The following is a 24,410-nucleotide window of genomic DNA, read 5'->3' as shown; positions in this document are numbered from 1 at the left end:
AAGGTTCAATGTCATTGAAAGCAACTAGTGTTCAAAAACCAGTCGTTTTAGAGAACAAAACGCATCCACTCGTGTGCTATTACGCAAGTCTGTGGTGATACCGTGAGATACACGTGAAAATACTCAACACGAATTAAGTACAACGAAAGTTTACATCGTTCCTTCAAGATGAGGCCTTTGACAGAAGAAGAAACCACAATTCTGTTTGAGAAGCTATCAAAATAGTACGTGAACAGTACATTACTAAATTTTCAAATCCTTAAACCACTTCAGACAAGGAAATTGACATAAGTCTAATCCGTTGACGTTGCCGACTATACTGGTTAGGCTTATGTTATCCTGGTACAGGTTTAGGCTATCCTACCGATATTAAAATTAGCGCACATATGCTCAGCATTGAAAAGTGCTACTTCGGCCTGATGGGGATAACGATAAGACTTGATTGATTTATTTAACACCAATAGTTAAGAAAAGGCAAATGGTGTAAGGATAACACAGAATAGGTCTATCGATCAGACTCTTAGGCCTAGGCTAAGTAAGTGGGAGTAATTATAGAATACAGGGCCACTCGATGATACTATCTGAGCATCCGGATGCTCAGTCTCACCCCAGTACGTATGTGAGTATAAAATGTCAAAGTCCCAGTTCTTTCTTTTTGAGTGGATGCGCGGATGCGTGGATGCGGAGTCAAAAATTTCTTAAGTCCTTTCCTAGTACTTCTGTGGTGGAATTTTAGAGGGCGTCACACATGTACGGATGCCTTTTAAGAACGACACACTCTTGATGTGGAATATCTTCGTACATACGTGACTTTCAGTATTGGAAATACGTGATGGTATGTGTCGAAACTTTTCGAAAATTATTTAAGTCCATTCCTAGTACTCCCGGAGTGGATGCGCGGATGCGCGGATGCGGAGTCAAAATGAAATACGTGATGGTGTATCGTATATGGGGAAACTTTCGAAAATTATCTAAGTCCTTTCCTAGTACTCCCAGGGTGGATGCGCGGATACGGAGTCAAAATGAAATACGTGATGGAATTTTAGAGGGCGTCATACGTGTACGGACATGTACAGACACACCGCGCATCCGCGCATCCGGATGCTGGGAAGAGTTAATGAATGGCCCTGTATTCTATAATTGTACCAGTAAGTGTAACTCAGTCATGGGTTCGGCAAAGAAAGAGATTAATATAGGTATCTCATTAGCTTTTAAGAAAGAACCCAACTGAAGCTAGAATTATTTTAGAAGTGCATGAATTTATGTAGCCAATTGTCAATCTGTCACTACCTGGGAAGGCAAGGTGAGAGATCTCTGTGTCAAGACATACTATTAGTGACCCAAAGTAAGCCAATGCAAAAGTCTTTTAGATTTCATGTTTTTCTTCTGATAATATGGCTATAGAGAACCCAAGTTGTTGGTAACCTGTCCGTACACAAAAAGAACTGTTAATTTGTCATTGCTTAAGTACTGTCTTATGGTTGTTCATCGTATCAAACAAAGCCATAAATCTCTCAACATTGCAAGGATACCTTGTAGTTGTACTCAATGCAATTTATAGTAATAAGATTAGCCCATCATAGAGTCATTGCAATAGGTTTAACATCTTCTTTCTTTTCTCCTGCAGCATTGGTGAAAATATTCAACTATTGATTGACCGACCAGATGGGAAATACTGCTTTAGGCTACATCAAGACAGAATATACTATGCAAGGTAAGCCCAAATTCTTTGTTTTTGTATAATTATTATCATTATTGTATTATTATTATAATTGTTTCCTTGCTGAAAGCAAAGGTACCTTTGTAGTCAGGTCGGTGTGTATGTGTGTGACACTTTCGTTTGTATGCACGATAACTCGACAAGGGAATGATTGATCAATGCCATACTTGGTGGGTGCGTGGTCCATAACAAGTTGATAGACCCTATTGATTTTGGTGCTCATATCATGAATATTAATGAGTTCATATGGTCAAACATCAAAATCTTCAAATTGCAAAGTTTAATTTGAACAAGTTGGAGATTCTTCAACTTGGTATGGTGATATTGGTAGACCACTAGATACATGCTGATGTGCCTTGCAATTGATAACATCTGTACTTATGAGGAGGTGTGGCTTTGCATTATTAAGGTTACAAGTTTGTATGGTTAGTAACTTCAAAAGGAAATTATTGATCTTGCTTCATCATTACGTACTTGGAGTGTTCCCTATTAATCATGTCGATGAGCAGCAGCAAGGAACCATGAAATGTTTTCATTCTGGGTTTTGTTTGTAGTTATCAACTACAGCAGTCAAACTCCAAAGTGTATAGTTTATGGACTTTGAGAAATTCTGTGATGATATTACTAGCAATACTGATGTAAAGATACATTTGAAGAATTTCTAGATAACTTGTTTAGTTGGATCTCAGTGTTTTTTCCAACTGAAATAACTTTGCACATGGCTGCCACATGCCACCATTCTTGAGTAGGAAACACATTGAATTTGTCTTTTCCAATCAGCTAAAATCAGTCTTTTTCTTTTCATTTGGAAGATATCATGGATTTAATGTTGCTTCACACAGAAGGCTGGAGACTTGATCAAGTCTAAATATGACATCATCGATCCTCATGTGTTTCAAGTTTTACCGTTTTCTCCCTCATTTCTGACAATGTTTATTTTCTGCAATGGACATGGGTTTTGCAAATATTGTATCTAAATTATTGAAGCTCACTTCCTGACCTCTGTTAACATTCTACTTTGAAAGTATGGAAAAGAAAAACAACAAGAAACAAACTTTAAAAGCACAATATCTCCCAGATGGTGAAAGATTTGTCTTAGATGTGTGAGGGAGTTGTTTTACTCAAAGACCTCTATCATATAAACAACAGTTGATTGTCAGGTTTTACGTCTCGCCTATGAGGCATGCAGAAAGCCTTTTGCTAGTTGGAAAGGTGGGTGTGAAACGTTGGTGCAACTGTAGATAGATCTACGAAACAGGGAAACTTTAGCTCAAGTAGCAATCATCGATATGTAATCTTAACAATATAATATAAAGGAATATATGTAGTGACTTGAACTGTTGTGTTATTTATTTGCAGTGAGGAAATTATGAAACTGGCCGGAACTATGCCTCAGAAGGGTTTGGTGTCCTTTGGAACATGTTTTGGCAAGATCACAAAGACCAAGAAGTTTAGACTTCACATAACATGCTTAGAATTTTTAGCTCCATATGCAAAGGTAGGTGTGACTTTTGCATAATATTTGCATAATATCTGTATAATATTTAATTATATTTTATGTCCGTAGTTGTACTTCTGTATTGCATCTGCAGTCAAATGAGGGTACAGAGAATTGGTATAAAATGACAGGTGTTGGTTACAGCTACTGCCAAGCCATCCCCCCTCCCCCCCCCCCCCCATTCCCCTCACCCAAAAAATTTAAACTGGTGACATAATTGTATACATAACCAGTGTAAAATATCATAACACCTTTCTGTCCATGTTAAGGTTGTATTTCATATTAAGTCCCCAAATATAAGTTTATGAATAAGTCCCCAGAGGCCTATTCCCCATTGGAGGCTGACAAAGAATTAAAGAGAGTTGATTGCACAAGATGCCTAGGACTTTTTTTCTTTCCTTTTCTGTTTCATCTTCTTCTTAAGAAAGTATCATCTTCCTGATTTCCTTGCATTTATTGAATCAAATTTGTCTTTGAAAAATTCTCCTTGAATACCATAACTATGATAGGATTTAAGTGAAACACAAAACCATGTGAATTATTGAGCAATAAGATATGAGTAATTCTACTGAATACTGGAAGAAGCGCCAATGAACTGTTAATTGTTAATTTGTTATGATCATTGGCCTTGAATGAAACAACAGTTTCAGCTCATCCAATCAGACAGTAGCTCACGATTTGTTACTACTATTGCAGTATAAAGTCTTGAGTTCACTTGAATGTGTTTATATTGAGAGAAACCATGCGTATGTCAACATTTGTGACTTTCAATCTCTCAAACTTTGCTCATTCTTTTCAAAAATGAGCAAAGAATTGATGAAAATTACCACTTGATAAGGATGTGATGTAGGCTAATTTCTGTTGGTGATATCATGCTGTAAGGAGGAGTAATCATGTATGAGTTTTTTATTTTGAATGCCATCATCAGACTTTACTGCTACAATTGATTTTCTTCCCTCTGCAGTTCAAAGTGTGGGTTAAGCCCGGCTCTGAGCAATCCTTCCTATATGGAAACCATGTCTTAAAGTCTGGACTAGCCAGGATCACAGAGAATACAGCAAAATACCAAGGAGTGGTCATTCATTCCATGAGTGATGTGCCTCTGGTAAGACATGGATAATTAACAATAAAAAACATATTAATTTGATAAATTGTTTAAGTGATGTTTGGGGGTAGGCAGTGTCACTGTCTGACGTCACTTTATTATATGAGTGATGTGCCTCTGGTAAGACATGGCTAATTTAAAAAAAAACATTAATTTGATAAATTGATTAATTGATGTTGGGTGTAGGGGGTGCAACTGTCTGACGTCACTTCATTATGCGAGTTATTTATTAACTACATTTTGGTACCAAAAACAAGAATGTAGAGGGAGAGATCGGTTTGTTTATGTTTGGAATGGGATGCATGATGAGGCATTAAAGTAATGTGTTAAACAAACAAACAAGTAGGCCACCTGAAATGAGGAGATAATGTCATCATCAAGTGATTGCTGGAAAGTCAATTCCAAGATGGGTGAATATCTCACATCTCAGACAGACGAAAGTTAGACCAGCACTACTCAAGTATTCTACAATTTGAAAGAATGGTACATCATCAGAAATACAATTCTTCCCAAAATTTCATCCTCTGAGAGAACTTCATCATTTAGAACAGCAGGCTTGTAGTATGATATAAATGCTGCTCTTGAAATTCATTCTTAAATTAAAATCTTAAATCTTTTCTTTGACCTCCTCAGGGTTTTGGAGTTGCGGCTAAGACCACTCAGGAATGCAGACATACAGATCCTTTACAGATAGTAGTCTTCCATCAGGCGGACATCGGCGAATACCTGAGACACGAAGACTCCCTCTGATGAGGGAAGATTGATCGGCACGGAGAAACGACTCCAGTTGGCTAATCGGACAGCGCCCCGTCGGGTCTGAGCTGGCGAGCTTCGATTCCATGGATCCAGTTGTTAGTATGTCAGGTCAGAATGTAACTTGATCCAATGAAGGACAAAGGGATATATGTCAGGTTAGAATATAACTTGATTCGATGAAGGACAGAGGGAAATATGCTCTCAAGGATGACAGTATGCTTCTACCCGTCGCAACTGTTGCATTAAAAATTCAGCATCGGACATTGTGTTCCAACAACATTATCGGATCACTACGCACTTGTACGATGTCGTCAGGTTGTAAAACTCAATGTGATTCAGGGCTGTGGTCGTAAACATTGAGGAAATTACAAGAATTGTTTGTGTGGAGATGAACTGCCTTACGGATGTTAAAATTATGTAGGAGCAGGTTTATGGGAAACTGTGAAAATAAAAAAAAATGTTCTTGACATATTTCAGTTAAATTTCCAGAAAATGCAGCAGCTTGGTCTATCAGTCATTACTTTATTTGTCATAGATGTTGGGGAAACCATCTTTTGACATGACTTGTTTAGAGTGACATTATCAGTCAGGGAATGTGGAAAAAACACCCACTCTCTACACCCCCCCCCCACCTTAGTACCCTTCACCAGTATTGTCTTACCCACCCCACCCCCTATTGATTGGAATGAGCATTGTAGGAAGATGACCATTAAATGTAGAGGAGAGTAGACCTTACATACCAACCACCATCCCCCCACCCACAGAAACATACAGCTCCCTTCCTGCATAAGAATCAGTGATGTATATTTCTTTGTTTTATTAAGAATAGTTCACTATTATAATGAAGTCACAGGCTGAGCAAGGCCCTCACAGGATTTTGAAACTATTGTAACATCATTTCAAAGCTACCTTTTGTGTTGGGTCCTGGTTGTCAGATAATCCTCACACACTACTAGGTACATTGCACTCTGAAAAGTTTAATTCTGTTGTTTTCCTTTTTTTTCTTATCTTTTTCTGCCTAATATTTTCTGGTGCGTTTTGGTGAACAGAAATTATAAAACTGCCTTTCCTCGACTGTACTTGCCCTTAAAAAAGCAGATTTAATCAGGCCTCGTCTTTGATGCGTGCGAGTGTGTAATCACATGCCTTAAATGACTGTTAGAAGTTTAATTTATTGCATGCAGGTAAAACTTCATATATAAAAGAATTTAAAAAATTGTAAGCGTTTTTTTTCTTCCAGTCATTTTCTCACGTTATGTTTGAATTGGTCTTACAATATGATTTACATACTCTGGAAGGGCCATATAACTAGAATCATGAGAAAATGTCAAAACTGAAACGCCATACATTTTATATGTATACGTAAATAAATCAACTGGATGAAATCAAGTTCTCGTTGGTGTTCTCCCGAATGACATGCCTGTGACTATACAGGCATTTGAGAGAAGCCCAATAATATTGTCTGATATTAAGCAGTAATTACTGGTCTATGTGAGGTATGGAACTCATGCTAAGTTTTTGGACTGAGGCCTTTTTACCAAACTTTTCATGTGTTTATGTTCTTTATGTCAACTGGCAAAATAATGCCAGTTTCTTTTTTCCTCTTCTGGCAATTTGAAAAATCCATTGGCATTTAGCGAGTAAAATAGAAAGAATTTGGAAGCCTTGAGCCTATCAGTATACTTAACAATGAACATCTTTGATTTGGTTTTTCATACCACGGTTCTGGTCTAAAGTACCTTCGTAAAAAGGTTATTCTTTAGATTCGGTAATGATTTATTGAAATTGTTGTGGAAAACAAAAAGAAAAGATAATACATGAGAATATTGCTATGTAATATTGATTAAGGACTAAATACAAATACTGCAAATGTCATCAATTTAGATTCTCTTTCCTTTTTGTTGGCTTTTGTGTTCAAATTTAGGTGAAGACTTGGGTATGTCCACTGGCTGGAGGATCGGTAAGTAAAGAACAAACCCTTGGAACCATGGGATACCATCTTAAGAGATGGAATTTCTGCCTTGTTTTGTTAAATACATAAGGCATATTTTATAGCATTTCTGTGAAAAGCATAAGGGGATGACTGGTTCAGTTTGGGGGACTTTGAGGGGCAATTGTACATGTTGACCAGATTTGACTGGTAATACTGAGGTACCATACCTCAAAATACTGAGGTACACATACCTCAAAATACTGAGGTACTGTACCTCACATAACTTAGTTACCATACCTCACAATACTGAGATACCAATACCTCACAATACTGAGGTACCCATAACTCACAGTACTGAGGTACCCATACCTCACAATACTAAGGTACCAAACCTCACAATATTGAGGTATCCATACCTCACAATACTAAGGTACCCATACCTCAATATACCGAGGTACTGTACCTCACAATACTTAGGTATCATACCTCATAATACTGAGATACCCCTCCTTCACAGTACTGAGGTACCCATGCCTTAATACTGAGGTACACCCTAATTCACAATACTGAGGTATCCTACTTAAGGGTCTGCTTTAACATAAAATCGAAAAATAATACATTGCAAAAAGGCTAATGGCAGCTTACTAGAATTCAGACTACAACAAGCAAATTTAGCCATTACTATGAAAATGAGACGTCCAGAAGAGGGCGGCATTTGCGTTCATGAAGCACTTCTATCGGTTAAGTTTACCTCTCCAACTTCCAGAAAACAGATCGATGATGCCTTTGCCATGAAAATCAATTTTCTTAAGTTAATATTGCTAAATATTTGAGAACAAGTTTGACGGTTACAGACTACAGGCGTAGCAATTTGCGGTTCAAGCAGTCCTTTGAACCAGGGTCCCCAATGTCCAGGGGTTCCCAAGGCCGGGTTGCTTCCGACATCAGGTTTTTCAGTTCAGTTTAAAGAGTCCCAACTGCCAGTTATATATTTGAACATGTTGTGCTTACATTCCTATGGGTCTGTCTTGAATTCATTAACAACTCACAGGTCAATGTGGACCGTGGCATCGAGAGAAAGAAATGTTTTGTCAGCCGCCTTTATGTAGGCTATCATTCGGTTATCTTTAACGTTATGGAAATTAATGCTTTGGTGAATTTGTGCAGTCTTTTATAGCGGCATTAACGAGGTGTCAACAAAAATGTGCTTCTTCACATTCTCTCTCAATTTTTTATTGTTTTTTTTTTACAATTAAAAGTGAATATTGTAAAAACCTGTTCGGGTATTTTGGATATCCGCTCGGGAAAAGTCTTTTTGGGTTATTTCTGTAATTTTTGTGCTTTGTAATCACTTCAGGCATGCACATTCTGTGAACTATCGTGCATTGTGTCAACTGCAGTTTGGATGAGAGTAACCTACTTGGTGAAGAACCCTAGCTGTCACTCTTGGACCGGGCCCTGAAATTTCATTGAAAAGTGGTAACCTCCAAGATGTATCCGTATGACTCTTTCAAATATCTTTGCTTTCGAAGTTTATTGATGCTTATTCCAAATAGGGGGCACAGTGGCGTAGGAAGGTACTTTTGAGTGGGGGGGGGGCTGAAGACTGGAAATTTTTTGCATTTCCAGGTGGCCTCAGATGCAATTTGGTGCAATAAAGCACACTTCAACCCACCCACTCCATTTTGTATATAATTTTGCATTTTCACCTGGCCTTAGATGCAATTTGGTGCTCCAAATGAGATTTTTTTCTCATTTGAAAATGAAAAAGGGGTTTTCTGACTTGCGAAGCGGGGGGGCGGAATGATACTTCCGCCCCTCCACATTTTTCACTGGGGGGGCTGGCACCCCCCAGCCCCCCCGGTTCCTACGCCCTTGGCGGGGCAGACATTGTCACAGAATAATAAACAGCAATATATAGGGTTTAGATTCTAACCGAAGTGCATGACACACGCTGAAATTGAAGGTAGTAAGAAAAGTACGCTCAAAGTCCTGTACAAGCAAGTATAGCGCATTATGATACACGTAACTTATCCATCCCTATCTTTAGGGTTTCTGTTACGCGATTCGCGACCCACTGTTAAAGCTTGCCGAATCATGGGTTTGGAAGCTTCCCAGCCAACAATTTGTTGTGGGCCCTATATGGGCTAAGTCTGGACAGATTCATGGGTCCCATGAAGACTGCACATGTAGGCACCATGTGGATTTGTCCGTGTTGCCAACAAGGGCCTCCTATGGGCTAACATTAATGGGTCCCAAATTGGCCTCACAAAGAACCCACCATTGATTTTTTTTTAAACATTGGTAGGGCCTTTATGGGCAAAGTATTGGGTTCCACGTGGGCTCAATATGGGATAACTATGGGAATATATGGGAAAATAGCTGGACTGCCCATGTGGATTTGTCCATGGTGTTCACATGGGCTCCCTAAGGGATACCATTCATGGGTCTCAGTTTGGCCCCATACAGAACCCGCCATTATTAAAACATAGGCTCAATATAAAACACTTCCAGAACCCTGCATGTCGGCCCTCTTTTTATCCTATCAGTATTATAGCCCATTCACTCTTGCCTACATAAAACCCATTGACTGCCCATATGGGTGCAGCTGTATCCCAAAGTTAGCCCAGATCCATGAATAACCCACCATGCAAATGGATAACCCACTTGGGCCCCACGTGGGTATGTAGCGGCGTAATTGGACACCGCTACTGTGTCCGTCACTGATAACGCCCTCAATAACCCTTGTGGTATTGCTAGTTCGAACTTACACCACTTTCGACTTCGACCGCTCAACACGACGAGCTACCAACTACATTAATCGCCTACATTAATCGCCTGAAGGCGATAATTATAATAATAATCATTATTACTTTCGATCGGATAATTCTCATCAAGTTGGGAAACGTTCCTATGCGACCGCTATAGATTTGCTTTATTGGAACCGCGTTCTTTATTTCGTTACATAAACTTCTCGTATTTTGTGAAGGATCTGAACATACTTTTCATTATGGTTGGATCCTGTGTTTCCTATTAAGTTATTTCGCAACGGACCAATCGCCCAGTGGACCGGAGTTTATTTTTTGCTGTGCAAAACGAACTGGTGAGTAATAATTTCGTTTAAATTTGTAACCGCCAAAAGTCTGTTGGCTAGGTTGCGTTTAGACGAGCTAAAAGCGATTAAAGTTTAATATAATACTTGCGTCAGACCCATGATTGTTGCATGAATTACAAAAGTTTGTTTTGGGGAAATTTCCCTTTCACCTCACATGCGTAAGCGTACGCTTCGACCAATGTGCACCAATGATCCGCAGGAAAATGGTCTTGGTAGTGCTAGCACAAGGGTGAAGGTGTAAACACTTGAACGTGAAAAATTGTAAACAGTTGCGTGCTCGGGAACCAGTTGTTTGGTATCTGTGTCTCATTCACCTGGTTATAGCTTCACTCACACAGAACACCTTCAGATCCATTTGCGCAGATGGAAGGAAATGGATGAGTGATTGGGTACCTTTCACATGGTAAATCAATTGAGTTAATGACTTAAATACTGTTAAAGAGAGACATTGTTATGAAAGGAACATGTTCGTCTCGACATTCTGGCTTAGTCCTAACGTGAGGCCTATATTTTTTCTAGCCTAGTCAGTCCTGCAGCCGACAGGCCTAGGCCCCTAGGGTGTCTCACGCAGACCTTAGTTGTGTATATCGGCATTCCTTAGTATAGGTCTTACTCTTAGTTTGGCTAGGGTTAACAGTCAGGGAGGCTGAACTGAACCATTAACTTCACGTGCGTAACTGCTGATTCAGCAAAAGAAACTTCCGCCGGTCAGCTCAAACTCAAAGGCCTAACAACTGTACATTGACAGTTGTTTTACTTTAAGGAACAACATGACACAGGCCAAAGCTAGTATTAGTAAATAGTAACTTAGGTTAGGTTTGGCTGTCAGAAATAACGGCTAGGGTCCAACAGTAACAAAGCCAGGCCTGCACAACTAAGCGACAAAGCCTGTAGGCTGTCAATCTAGTCCAACTAGTCTAGTCTTTCTTCAAATTCATCTCCTTAGTAACTACCAGGATTGCAAAGGCATATTGAACAATAAAAATTAATGATATTGATGGAAATTATAGCATAGTGGGATAATGATGATGCACTGGAAGATTTTTAAGTGATAGCTTTACTCATTGTTCAATGAATTCTCCAAGTTTTTCATAACTTGCTCTTCCCATTCAATTCTTCCGCATACCTCCATGAAGGCCATTTTTTAAAATAAAATTTGATGAAACTGATGTCTCAGTACTCTTATTGGGACTTTCAACATTTGCATCTCAGGGACACAACAGAGTTTATCACCTCAGTCCTTAATCCCATTAATTGTTACATCCCTCAGAGGTTTATCTCCACAGCCCTTAATCCTTCCATGACTCTTTCCTTTGATCTTACCTTTCCTTTGTTGATTTGTGTAGTTTTTACTCTATTCATTGCTCATTTGTCTAATTTTACTGTCTGTCCGTCACCAAGTTTGTCACCAGTTTGTTCTATCTTTGATAAACCACAGTATTTATAAATCAATACATCTCAATTTAATTCGACAGATACCACCTATGTCGATACAGTATATCATCCATGCATGTATATCATATCATATTTGATTAAACTTTTTGTGAGTGGTTGACAATTAACTCAGCAGAACTTGATCAACATCTATTCATCCACAGTTGGGCGAACATGTAACAATCACAGAACTTTTGAAGGTCACACGCGTTCTGCAGGAACTTGTAATATCCGGAATAGAGCAGAGAGTTATCAATCATTCCCCAAAATAGTTGATATCAAATATGTTAGTTAGGTAATTAACTCGCCACGTGGGTTCCTATAGACCGTTAACTTGACAAAAATGTGACGAGGATTAACATTATGAGTTTTGTGTCCAATCCTATGATACCAACATCGCTTTCTCAATGTTAGAAAATAGATATGGTCCCAAACTGGGTGACTGCAGCCCAGCATCATGGGTCCTGATATGTAGAAAATAGCTAAATTGTCATTTAGCCTCTTCAGAAGAACCTGCTAGGATCGAAACGTCAGGCCCACTTACTTTTACACACAAATACAGTAGAACAGAATACAAAGAAATGAAAGGAAAAAAAATAGAGGGTGCCACACATACGTATGGAAAGCCAAACAGGCATAATTCCACTTTTTCATATTTATTGCTTTTATCGCATTGCCTATACAGGGTATACTATTGTATAATATTATCAATGTTGTTACAATAGGTATCAACAATGATTTTCTCACGCATCTGATAATTTTATTAAAATCTCAGATAATTATGTGGACTTTTTTTTTCATTTTTATGGTAGAAATAGAATAGTAGTTTGTGACTCATGATATGCATCAGAGGATAAACTAGTTGGATACATTGTGTATAGTAAAGCCAATGTATCTGTGACGTCTATTCATTATTCGAATTATGGCACCGTAAGTGTATTCAGTCAGTGCATTCCATTACGATTGAAAGGTATTATATACTGGTTACCCATAGCAACGCCAAAAAACTGCTAGATGTGTCAAAATGGTCACACAGTTTGACAACACACTTTTCATCTTTTGTTGTTATGTCTATAGATAGATGATTTATTCAGCCACATGCATTACAATGGAAATTGTTCAAACACAAGAGCTCTAAAACAGACATGAAATTGAAAACGCATAACGATGAAACGCATATAGAAGTGATATTGCATGAGTAATAAATACCGGTAGGCTATCGACAATGGTATAAAAACATTGCGATAAAAGTGACGATGTAAAAAAGTACGAATGATGAGAAATATGTACGGCATGAACCATAACATGTACACTAGTACGATAAACAGAGCGCTAATTCATATAAAACAGAATTCAGAACATATAAGACATAAGATACAGGGAGTGAAAAATAAGTTAGCGACTATGATGCGCATTGAAAATCTTCACTGCAGATGGATAAAAACTGTTGGTAAAACGCTTCAAACCTCTAAAAGCTAGTAATCTATTTCCTGAGGGGAGGAAATTGAAATGCACAAATGCTGGGTGGGAATGATCTTTCATACTACAATCTACACGCCTCGGTGCTCGCTCCTGATACAGTGAATGGAGGGATGGTAGACTAGTGCCAATTATACGCTCAGCACTCCTGATAACTGACTGTAGTTTCCCTAGATCCCTCTGACTCACACGACTAAACCAGACTAAAATGTTTGTTGTTAAATTACTCTCTATAATTGCATGATAGAAATTCACTAAAATAAGATCACTAACACCATAAGATTTAAGAGTCTGTAAAGAGAATAGTCTCTGACGTCCCTTCTTCAATATTTCATCTGAATTTTCATTCCAAGACAAATTGTCCATAATGAATGTGCCTAATAATTTGAATGTGTGCACCTGCTCTACAGCAGAACCATTTATGATCAGAGGGTCCTTTGTGTTTTTGTTCTGCCTGAAGTCCACAATCAGTTCCTTAGTTTTGTCCACATTAAGAGTTAAGTTGTTATCGTGGCACCAGTTCACCAGAAGGTTTACCTCATCACGGTAGTGGCTTTCATCGTCATCTGTGATCAGGCCAGTCACTGTGGTGTCGTCTGCAAATTTGATGATCCGCGAGTTTGGGTGGACGGCTGCACAATCATGTGTGAACAGGGAGTACAGCAGTGGCGATAGTACACACCCCTTTGGGGTGCCCGTGTTGAGAACAACAGCCGCTGAATAATTGTTACCGACCCTCACAGTCTGTTTGCGTTCCAGAAGGAAATCCAGGATCCAATTACAAATTGAAGGAGGGAATTTCAAATGTTCCAATAATTTAAATTGTAACTGTCAAGGAATAATAGTGTTAAAAGCTGAGCTATAATCGATAAAAAGTACGCGGGCGTAGGAACACTTCCTTTCCAGGTGAGCCAGGGTCCCATGTAACCATATAGAAATAGCGTCTTCAACCGATCTGTTCGTGCGACAGGCGAATTGCGAGCGATCAAAACCTTCGGGTAAAAGTGATTTGATAAAAGACAGGATAAAACGATCAAATGTTTTCATCGGTACAGATGTAAGCGCAACCGGTCGATAGTCGTTCAAGCCAGATACTTTGCCCTTCTTTGGGATGGGTACTATGATGGCATCTTTGAATAACCGGGGTACTACTGACGTGCTCAGCGACCAATTGAATATGTCAGTGTAGACGCCAGCAAGTTGTTCGGCGCATATTTTGAGCAGTTTTGGGGTGATGCCATCGAGTCCCGGAGCTTTCCGTTCGTTGAGTCGTTTGAAATTGTTCCTCACCGAGGTCACATCTATGACAAATGGCGTGGTGACATCTGTGTTGTTGGATGGAGATGGTTGGCTGTTATTATCTTTGTCAAACCGCGTATAAAATTCGTTCAGCTTTTCTGGCAGCTCTGCGTCATCACTATCTGCTGACCTCTTCACCCCTTTGTAGTTGGTAATCTCCCGATGTTCGCCCATGCTTCTCTCGGGTTAACAGTATCAAACTCAATCAGTTCCTTTTGTGCTCTTTTCACGTTCCTAATGGCTCTCCTGTATGGAACGCGAAAAGGGCAACCTTATTTCGTTGTTTAAACTAAGTTTGTTGCTGTCTAAACTACAGTTGTTGCCGCTATTTTACCATGTTGCAGTTGTTCGTTGATATCTTAACTCACGTTGATGTCTAAACTCACCTTGATGTCTATACTTTCGTTGCTATCTAAAGTTCCGATGTTTTAACACATTGTGAACGAACATCATTCTTTCTTTTCAAAAAAATATAACAATCAACCGCAAGTTGCTTCCGTGCAGAGCTAATGTTCAACATATCTATTACAGAGATTTTCATGCTAAATACAGCCAATGATGCTTTCTCAAATTTCCCGCGATTTGTCTGGCTAATAGTCCCTTACCCATTGTGTCCAAACATGCTTGCATCTTCAGTGCTCAATGAACGCAAAGCATGATGGTTAAACTATGTAACACGAAAAAGGGGAAACAAATCATTAACCTCCTGATTTGTAGTAACAGCCATGTAAATATCGTTACCAACTTGATTTGTCTAACAAAATCACGTTGTTAATGATATTTACAAGATAGTTGATAAAACTCAGAGGACGTTGTTAACGTAATATTTGAATAACTGGTTTATCACAGAAAGTTATGAGTTGAGACAATCTATGAATTTTGCGGGAAGCTACCACAACATCTCTGATACTGAAAAGGACTTTTCATCTCACAATATGTTTGGTTCTCTCCGTATTGAGAATTGATAATGTAAAATGTGCATTTATACCACAGTTTAATTTTTTCTTCGTTGCAAATTTACGTAAATTTTCGCGATCCCTTTGACCAGGTGCTTCAAGTTATGATTCTGGTGCAACACTGATTCGTGTGTATAAACTACTGTATTCATACATCGTCAAAAGTAGTCATTGAAGTTTCGACAATGCGTAAAAATGTTATTTAAATACTATAATTTTCGTGGAGTTGGTTGTTTCCAAATACTGCAAAGCATCCAGGGTAAATTTTGGATCAGTTGCTCTATGGTTGGATGTAGTCTGCACCTCGTGAGTAACAAGAAGGGTACAATATTGAAGTACGTAGGCAATACACTCACTGAACTATATATAGTTTACTTAACCCGCCAATCAAGTTCATTCATAACACCAATCCAGTTCGGAGTTTCAATTTGCGAAAGGGATTGTGTTGTTAATGGAATATGTACACAAACCTCGCTCAGCATTGTTAAGAATTGTTAGACCATAAAGACCGCTAACATGTTATGCCAGAAATAAATCATCCAAGATACTCTCAAGGTTTGACTAGGGCTATATGTGTTGTAGGTACGGTGATATGATGCAGTTTGAAACTCCGAAATTTGAACAGGCCTAATACAAATTGCGTGGAATTTAGTGAGATATGCACACTACATGTGCGAGGATATTTGAAGAGTTGGGGTAGCTGGTGAAATCGCTGCAGGTCAAAGCATCAACGTACTATATACGGAGTTGGCGAGAAGGAAAGAGTGGCAAGGCAGGCGAAATAAAGGTCGGACGGCCGCCCCTGTAAAACAGCGAACCTAGGGCACTGGATGGCATCCGCCATATATATTGTGTAGAGCATTTACAAAGTACAGGCAGTGATAATATCGCATCTTCACAACTACACTAGTTAAAGGTCATATAAAAAACGCAATTGTTCGATCGGGACGAAAACATTTGTCTCTAGTAATATTACTGTCACTCGTTTTACTTGATTGCCGACATTCACAACATATCTAGACATCATTTAACGGTCCAATAATCAATTTTAAGTACAGTATTTTATCCTGGCATTTTGTCTCGACACTCGTTTTACATGATTACCGACATTCCCAGATTATCTCTACACATTATTGATTGCTGATTAATGAAATCAGTTTAAAAGTGCAGTATTTTTATGCTGGTTATTTGTCTAGACACTCGCCCAGTACTGAGTAAATTTCATCAAGTGATGTCTCTTTCTGATCATTCCATGATTTTGTAAGGTGCTATTATTTAAGTACTATTTTATTAATTTCAGAATTCCAGAGGCTGTACAGACTTATAACCGAGTATGCAGTTTAGATGACAGGCGACACTATGACGGGTGCAAAAAGTCCAAGACGGGTGTTAAGGGATGAGAATGAATCACCGTGGGTAAGTGCAGACGACCTCTATTCTAGACTTGAATTTTATCACATGCAGTCATGAGACTAACAATGCAGAATCAGTGGAATGTTTGCACAAAGGGGGCAGGGGAGGGGTGGCCATGGCCTACACCTCCAACATCAGTAAGGGCAGGGGAAAGAAGGAGGGTGGGGATGCTCTACATTTTATAGAGAGGGAAGAATTAGAGCCACTTCTTTGTTTTGAACTGTATTATAATTTTAAATCTGCAGTAGTTAGTAGTATAAATATTCCTCACCACTTAGCGTTTTAGGGCACATTGTGGATTTTACGCTTTATAAAATAAATTATTATTATCATTATTATTATTACATGTCATACCTCATATACATGGGAGTCCTCTTCATTCATCGTAACCCCCAGGGGCCACACCAACATCTTAATCAAATTCTGGATCTGCCTCTCACCCTTCCCTTGACCTACAGTAAATCAATCAGGGCATTAAAGAATGTGTCCCCTTTCCCTCCCTCCCTCCCTCCCTCCCTCCCTCCCTCCCTCCCTCCCTCCCTCCCTCCCTCCCTCCCTCCCTCCCTCCCTCCCTCCCTCCCTCCCTCCCTCCCTCCCTCCCTCCCTCCCTCCCTCCCTCCCTCCCTCCCTCCCTCCCTCCCTCCCTCCCTCCCTCCCTCCCTCCCTCCCTCCCTCCCTCCCTCCCTCCCTCCCTCCCTCCCTCCCTCCCTCCCTCCCTCCCTCCCTCCCTCCCTCCCTCCCTCCCTCCCTCCCTCCCTCCCTCCCTCCCTCCCTCCCTCCCTCCCTCCCTCCCTCCCTCCCTCCCTCCCTCCCTCCCTCCCTCCCTCCCTCCCTCCCTCCCTCCCTCCCTCCCTCCCTCCCTCCCTCCCTCCCTCCCTCCCTCCCTCCCTCCCTCCCTCCCTCCCTCCCTCCCTCCCTCCCTCCCTCCCTCCCTCCCTCCCTCCCTCCCTCCCTCCCTCCCTCCCTCCCTCCCTCCCTCCCTCCCTAAATACTTTGTTTTCTCACTTACCTATCTCCTCATTATTACCACCAACAGTACTCACAATGTTTGTCCAATGTTAATTTACTCTGTGTCTGTGGCATCATACTGTAATTTATTGTGTTTAATGTAATAGTCCAAATAAAGAAATCTCAATATGTTATATCTCATTTGAGACTGCTGGGAGTTAGATCAATTGCGCTTTCTTTTGGCGAACATTTTATCGTTAAACCCATCGTGACTGGTGGAAGCCAGTTTGTAATAAAAGCCAGTTGATGCTAGAATATCCCTGATCATGTTGTAATTTGTTAATTCGTGATTCAATTTCATTTCGTTTCATTCATTTTGTTTTTCTTAATGTAATAATAATAAGTAAAATTTATATAGCGCATAATCAGCAAAGCTGCTCAAAGCGCTTTACAAATGTAGACCTAATAACAAATGATAACAAAAACCCAAATATTATATAGAACCAATAAGGCATAAAATGTAAAAGCCTAGAAGCAACAATATAAAAAAACACCCGGACTATACGATAATAATTAAAGCCCTAAATGCATATAGTCCAAAACAAATTCAGAAATATGTAAATTATAGTAAAATAGTTTTTAACAAAGAATACACAAAAGGTTAAATCATAGTCAATAATTAAATATAAATAAGCATGAGAAACAATAGTACAATAAGACAATGTACAATGTTAGTTGAATATGTATGCTTTTTTACAATAAATATAATTTTAATGTACAAAGAGAAAAAAAACTTAATGTGCTTAACGAGTAGACCCACTCCCCCAAAAGGTAAACAAGAAAGAAGAAAAAATTCCAGTATGCAAAGTTAGTTTCAAGTTATTATTCTGTTACCATAGAGATGTCTGTTGAGTGCATGTCAAACCCTTCAATGCATACTTTTGTATTTGAATGTACATACAATTCTACCCTACAGTTATTTAATTTATTGATACTGCAGAATTTCTGAAAGCATGTATACACTATACATCTGTATGCACATGATGGCAATAATTTTGTTGTTCAGTTAGGTGCATTTGTTAGTGTTCATTATAGTGTTATGTAAACTGTGATGTAAAGTAATATTAAAGCCATTCACTGCCTTTATTATGATGCTAACAAAACTTTAATAGCTTTGAGAATAACTTTTGTGTCATATGTATGATTGATGAAGACTGGATGCTCTGAACATTCTTAAAAGGTAGATCAAATAGGTTCCAATGAAAGAGGTTACTCCTAAAGGTTAGATAGATCTGTTGATTGTGATAAGGAACTTGTCAGATAAGTTTTATAAACAATTGCATTATAGGATTGTGGTTGATATTTGAGTGAACCTTAAACCCTATGAATGTTTACCCAGAGATTTCCTAGCTGAAACTGCCTGTAGAACAGTGTAAAGCTGCTGAGTTTCGATATATATCTGAAGATCAGATTAGGTCATTGGAACTGTATGAATTCAGGTAAAATGCAACTCCCCCCCCCCCCAAAGCCCACAGAGAATGAGATATATTTAAATAGATTGTTGTACAGTATGTACAGTTGTACAGTATGATACAGTCCAAGTATGAGATTGTATGATAAAGAAGGGCCTAACTGTACCATACTGAATAATACACCCATGTAGTAGAATATATGGGATTTTTTGCATTTAGTCTGTGTTAGGAGGTCAAATGTCATAACAGAACTACTGTAAGAAGTGAAAAGTGAGACAGATCTCATACCAGGTAAAAATTAAGCAGGACTGAAATGTCATCTGTGACTGACATTACCAAACCTTACTTTGGCTCCATGTGCACGCTGTCCTCTGTGTGTTCAGATTCATGAAGGATCCAACTCGGTCTATGAAAGGTCATGTGAGATCAGTGTAGCTTTGGGCAATGTTAAAGCACTATCAACCAAAAAATACCAAGAAACCGAGCTCGGAAATGAAGTCTGCAGTCCGGCCCAAGTCTTTTCTCTTCCATGTTTTAAAAAAAGGACGACAAAAGTATATATATGGACAGACAGAATAAGAAATTTCAGGAAACTCTCCTAGATATTTAGGTTTTTAGTTGAACATCAGTTGAAAGCATTTCTGTCACAAAACAGAACTTGTAAAGACTGCCAGTCTTGGCTTGCTTCTACTTTGAAGGTAAAATTGTCGTCATGGAAACCCAAGTATGTTACATCACTTAAAAAAAGCAGGAGTTTACATTGAAAATGACATAAATTAAGTGACTGAACCTTTATTTCCTCTATGACTGGTACAGGGATGTGCCCAGGATATCCTGAGTGCCGGGTATACTGATCGCCGTCCTGGGGGAGGGGTAAAAGGGGGAGGGGGTGTCCCCTCCCCTTTGAGAAATTTTTTGATTTTTGAAGGTGCTCAGATGCCAAAATGCTGGCACTTGTGTAGCTTTTTAAGCACATACTGTACACAAGTACTAGTTTTGCTAAGAATTTCCTTTCTTAATTTTTTTTTAGTGAAATATATTACGTACCTAGTAAAAGTTATTAGTTTGTTTCAGAGAGAAGGGACCGATTGAGAGCCGTAAGTTATGTTTCTCTCATGCATTACTGATGCATTATTAGTCTGTATGATTTTGGCATAGGCTAGGCCCAATTTATGTTGAATATATTGTTAGGAATGTCGGGATTTTAGATGAAAATAGTGCTGGGCGGAATTCATGATTTTTAAGTCAGTGCTGGGCGGTCATTTTTAGTGCTGGGCGGGGCCACCCACTGCCGCCCAGCGTGGGCACATCCATGCTGGTATCAAACCCTGTTTTGCCTTATATGAATTACACGCTATCCTTCTTCATTTTTATCTAGGAGTGCTACTTTTACCGGGCAAACCTCATCAAGCAGATCTTCTGGTATACCCTCGGATTTCTCTCGGCAGGCCTTCTCTACCTAATATTTTTCTGGAGGAAGGACTGGAAGCTTCTGATGACCCATGACCTCATCGGAGGCATCGACACAGCCACAAGCGTTCTGGTCAAGGTAATTTTGGCAACTTTGGTCTGAGCGTGTAACGATGACATTACTGGACAAAGAAAATGATCTTTCTCACATTTATCAGTGTTGCGGGAAGTGGTTTTGACCGGTCATAATTAAGGATACGCAAGAAATCCCGGTTATTTAACCACGAGGGTTCCAAGGGACATGTCCTGTCTGCTGTTCCTGCCATTTTCTAATCTTTGAGGTTTCCCTGTTCGTAGGTCACTCGGTAGTCAACTTTTGTGGAGATAGGTAAGCAAGAGGTGATCTGAAACCTGGAAACCGAGGAGTTGGTGTGGGTTTACAGCAAGTGTCAGTGTACCATACTCCTAATGAAGCTGTAATAACCTAGCGCACATGCTTTCACTGAAGTGCTGTGGCACATCTGTTTCTCTTTTGGATCCTCCTTACAGTACTGATTTCGCTTAACTCCCGTTGAAAAAAAATCAACGATCGATAAAAAACGTTGAAAATCGATAAAAAAAGTTGAAAATCGGTTAAAAACGAATAATTTCGTTGACAAGATTTAGACTACTGCGGGCACGGGTTGTCAATGAAGTTTCAACGAAAATTCCACGAAAGTTATCGCGATCAAAAACCGCAAAGGCTATTCTAGACATATCAAGGTTGTGACTTGCGTTGAATCCTTAGTTTAACTACAGCCGTTTTCAGACTCTACCAGAAGTTGTAGAGGAATATTACAAATGTTACAAAAGTTTGATTGTAGATAGAGTAAGTTCTTTACTAGGTGTTTGAAAAATGATTTGGCTAGGATAGTAAAAACTAGTCTTGATCGATCGTAATAAGCACATTCTACGACTCTTAAGGTATAGGCTAGTATTAAACTAAGATAAGTTTAGGTTAGCTCACCAAGGAACGCAGCGTCAGAAAAACTAGAAATAAAAAAAATATCCACAATGAAACAGTCGTAGCTGGATATCAAAGAGATCTTTATTTCCAATAAATTCCTGTGTTACTTGACGTACTACAGTACCGTTTACTACAGAACATCACTCACTAAACAAACTTTTCTGAGAGCGCATTCCGTACAAAAAATCTCCCCCAGCTTCAATGCACGCAAAAATAAAAAACATCCTGTTATTTTCCCCCTAACCCGTTACTGTAAGTTGCCCGCGAATGCAGATGGACTGCCCTGGTATTTAGGTCGCAGCCTGGGTCTGGGCCACCTGCAGTTTGCTGCTAACATGTGTATTCCCTACCCTGGATATCCCCACCACCAAACTTTTTTTGAGAGGCTTAGTCCAATCATAAACCTGGCTTTGTCAAATTCACGCCTACCATCTGTTAATTAGCATAGTATTTATCTGAACCTTTGGCTGGCTGCCTCTAGAAGCAAACATTATTTTACCCCTACTGTTCGTAATGGAATGGATGTTACCTGAAAACCAAATATTCATTCATATTATAAGTAGAACAATCCAGCAGGGATAGAAAGTTTATCTTGAATGAACCAATCAGAAGTCGTGCTATTAATAAAACTTGAAACACCTGGCCAGCAAGAGAGTTGCAAACAATTGTATCCATGACTACTAAGAAAATAAAGCAGTGACTTGGGGCCCACGTTGGGTAGAAATCTGTGGAAAATGAATACATTTTCATTGCTTATTTGAGTATTGTATATTGGGAAGAGCTGATCAAACATTAGTAGGGAGGGCTTTCAACTGGCCTGACGGCTTTCAACTGGCCTGACGGCATGTACATTTAATTTAATGAGAAGGGGGAGTTTTTATGAGTCTCCCGGTATGCGTCACATGAGAAGTAAATGTTTTTGTTTTTCGGTTTTATCATCGTTTTTCAAGTGGAACAGCTCATAAAATCATATCAAATGAAAATAATACATATTTGAATATCCTTCCTTAGTTTTACTAATCAGGAATGTTTAATAAAGCATGCAATGCATCGTTCGAAAATGGTAATTTTAAAGTAGAATTGAAAATGAACGACATAAAACAATATCTGTGAAGCGTGTGGAGCACAACTTTGAATATTCGTTGTGAAAGAAAACATAGCGAACGATGCTTATTGCGTACAGTAAATAAATTTCGCGGAACTGGTATAGAGAAATTACGTACTGCAGCTTACGTCAGAGAAGCTCATAAATGACACAGGTGGATAGAGCGCATCAAAATTCGGTTTAGGAAATCCCTATACAGCCGACAAAAGTCGATATCTCCTTCCGTTTTCGAGTTATATGCGATTTTGTGTTTTTGCGATATGGTTTTTAGTATATTTTCATTCAATAAGGTCGTTTTTGTGTGTGTTTAAGTAAGGGTGTGACCCAACAGATATTTCGCTAACCGTTTCACCGTATCGCCTGCCGGTCGGTTTAACGTTTAAACGCCGTTTCCCGATCGCGGTTTTTTTCGACGCACGGTCACTCGACTTTTAATGAAAATAGGACATAATGAGTACAATAATTAAGGTTTTTCCCCCAGCAGGTAGCAATTCATGCAACAAGACACTCGATCAATGTATGTTAATTACTAATTAGGCCCAATAATATTGCGAACCTTTCGTGTAATAATTGCTGAAAAGAATAACACACATGATCAGTATTCGTGGTGTTCAGAAGTTCAGATCACTGAATTTATATCACTCGGCCTTCGGCAACATCGTAACTTTTGAAGAAAAAAACAATATATTTGTCTATCTATCACAAGATTTTTAACAAAAACTCGCCTAAATTAGTAAACTTACCCACCTTTCCTGCTTACTTATTAAAAGTCATGTTAAGAAAACAAATTACGCACGCACGTGTTGTGCGATGGGTTGTAAAAATCAAGTTGAAACTGGTTTGAGCAGCCTCCGATTTCATTTTCTTTCTCTTGTGTCACATACATGATACAGTACCTTACATTAGATACAAAGTTAATTCAACAACAGCCAAAATTTGTGTCGCAATAGGTTAAGTTTTAATCGCGCTGCGCGGTACCATTCATATTTTGCATATAACATCAAAATTTACACTCGGCGTCCAGATGGCGGGAGATATAACATCATGTTCAATCTGTTGTGTTGTTCCCATGGTGCGATGAACTTGGGCAAAGTTCAATGACCTACTTATGTTCTGTGACCAATGTCAGTGGGAATTATGTGTGTAAAATCTCGGGTTTTTCCATGTGTTATATATATAGAAGTTTTACGTAAGCGGAGCGAATTTTAAGGCGGCCGTTGATTGTGAGGAAGCACTTATCTAAGCATCAATATTTGTGAAAAATATCGTAAGTTTTTCATTTTCATTCATTTTCTTTTATGTTTGCCGCAATCCCGCCCGCAACGCATGCACAGCATAATACCATGTGTGAAAAAAATGGCTGTACACGTGCAGACCTGAGAGAGCAAACTGGCCTTGTGTTGTTAATGTTATGACGGTACTTTCTAGAACGACCATTTGCGTCTTTTGGGGTCAACATATTTTCACACGGGATTTCAACATGCCATTGATCGATGTACACGGGTGATATATGTCACAAATATTAACTGGGAAAACGAATTGACGACACTTTCATGAGCTTATGACTATTGGCCTACTACTTGAGTTATATTGAACACATTATTCATGCCTAAAACATCGTTTTTCTGTTTTTTTATAGATAGTTTGCAGTACATTACTAAGTTCTTCACATATTTTTAAATAATTTTCATGTTTAAAATGTAAACAAAATAGAAAAAATAAAAAGAGAAAACGCCTTTTTGAAAAATGGAAGCGTCCTCG

General features: G+C 39.1%; 2 protein-coding genes across 4 annotated transcripts in view; both read left to right on the top strand.

The window, feature by feature from the left end:
- Positions 1-64: 64 nt before the first annotated feature.
- Positions 65-6,954, top strand: LOC139975960 (60S ribosome subunit biogenesis protein NIP7 homolog). The gene is made up of 5 exons (XM_071984269.1): positions 65-224; positions 1,628-1,714; positions 3,080-3,218; positions 4,183-4,323; positions 4,957-6,954. The coding sequence occupies exons 1-5, from the start codon at positions 169-171 to the stop codon at positions 5,071-5,073; spliced, it is 540 nt and encodes a 179-aa protein (XP_071840370.1). The 5' UTR covers positions 65-168; the 3' UTR covers positions 5,074-6,954.
- A 2,975-nt stretch (positions 6,955-9,929) lies between these two features.
- The window catches only part of LOC139975596 (polyamine-transporting ATPase 13A3-like), a 49,393-nt gene continuing 34,912 nt past the window's right edge, over positions 9,930-24,410 (top strand). The window contains exons 1-3 of one of the 3 annotated variants that reach the window (XM_071983627.1): positions 9,930-10,115; positions 16,596-16,711; positions 20,507-20,677. In XM_071983627.1, the coding sequence (XP_071839728.1) occupies positions 16,640-16,711; positions 20,507-20,677 (243 nt within the window). In that variant the 5' untranslated portion in view covers positions 9,930-10,115; positions 16,596-16,639. Of the gene's footprint in view, positions 10,116-10,280; positions 10,531-16,595; positions 16,712-20,506; positions 20,678-24,410 lie in introns of those variants that run through there. The other 2 variants (XM_071983628.1, XM_071983626.1) reach the window with 2 other exon arrangements.

This window comes from Apostichopus japonicus, chromosome 11, assembly GCF_037975245.1.
Source record: "Apostichopus japonicus isolate 1M-3 chromosome 11, ASM3797524v1, whole genome shotgun sequence".
Lineage (NCBI taxonomy): Eukaryota > Metazoa > Echinodermata > Holothuroidea > Aspidochirotida > Stichopodidae > Apostichopus > Apostichopus japonicus.
Note: the sequence above shows the minus strand (reverse complement) of the source record. Positions and strands in the feature narration are given on the sequence as shown.

Coding starts and splice junctions, on each gene's coding strand:
- LOC139975960 (XM_071984269.1), top strand. CDS start 169: ATGAGGCCTTTGACAGAAGAAGAAACCACAATTCTGTTTGAGAAGCTA. Junction 3,219..4,182: donor TTTTAGCTCCATATGCAAAG/GTAGGTGTGACT, acceptor TTCCCTCTGCAG/TTCAAAGTGTGGGTTAAGCC. Junction 4,324..4,956: donor CCATGAGTGATGTGCCTCTG/GTAAGACATGGA, acceptor TGACCTCCTCAG/GGTTTTGGAGTTGCGGCTAA.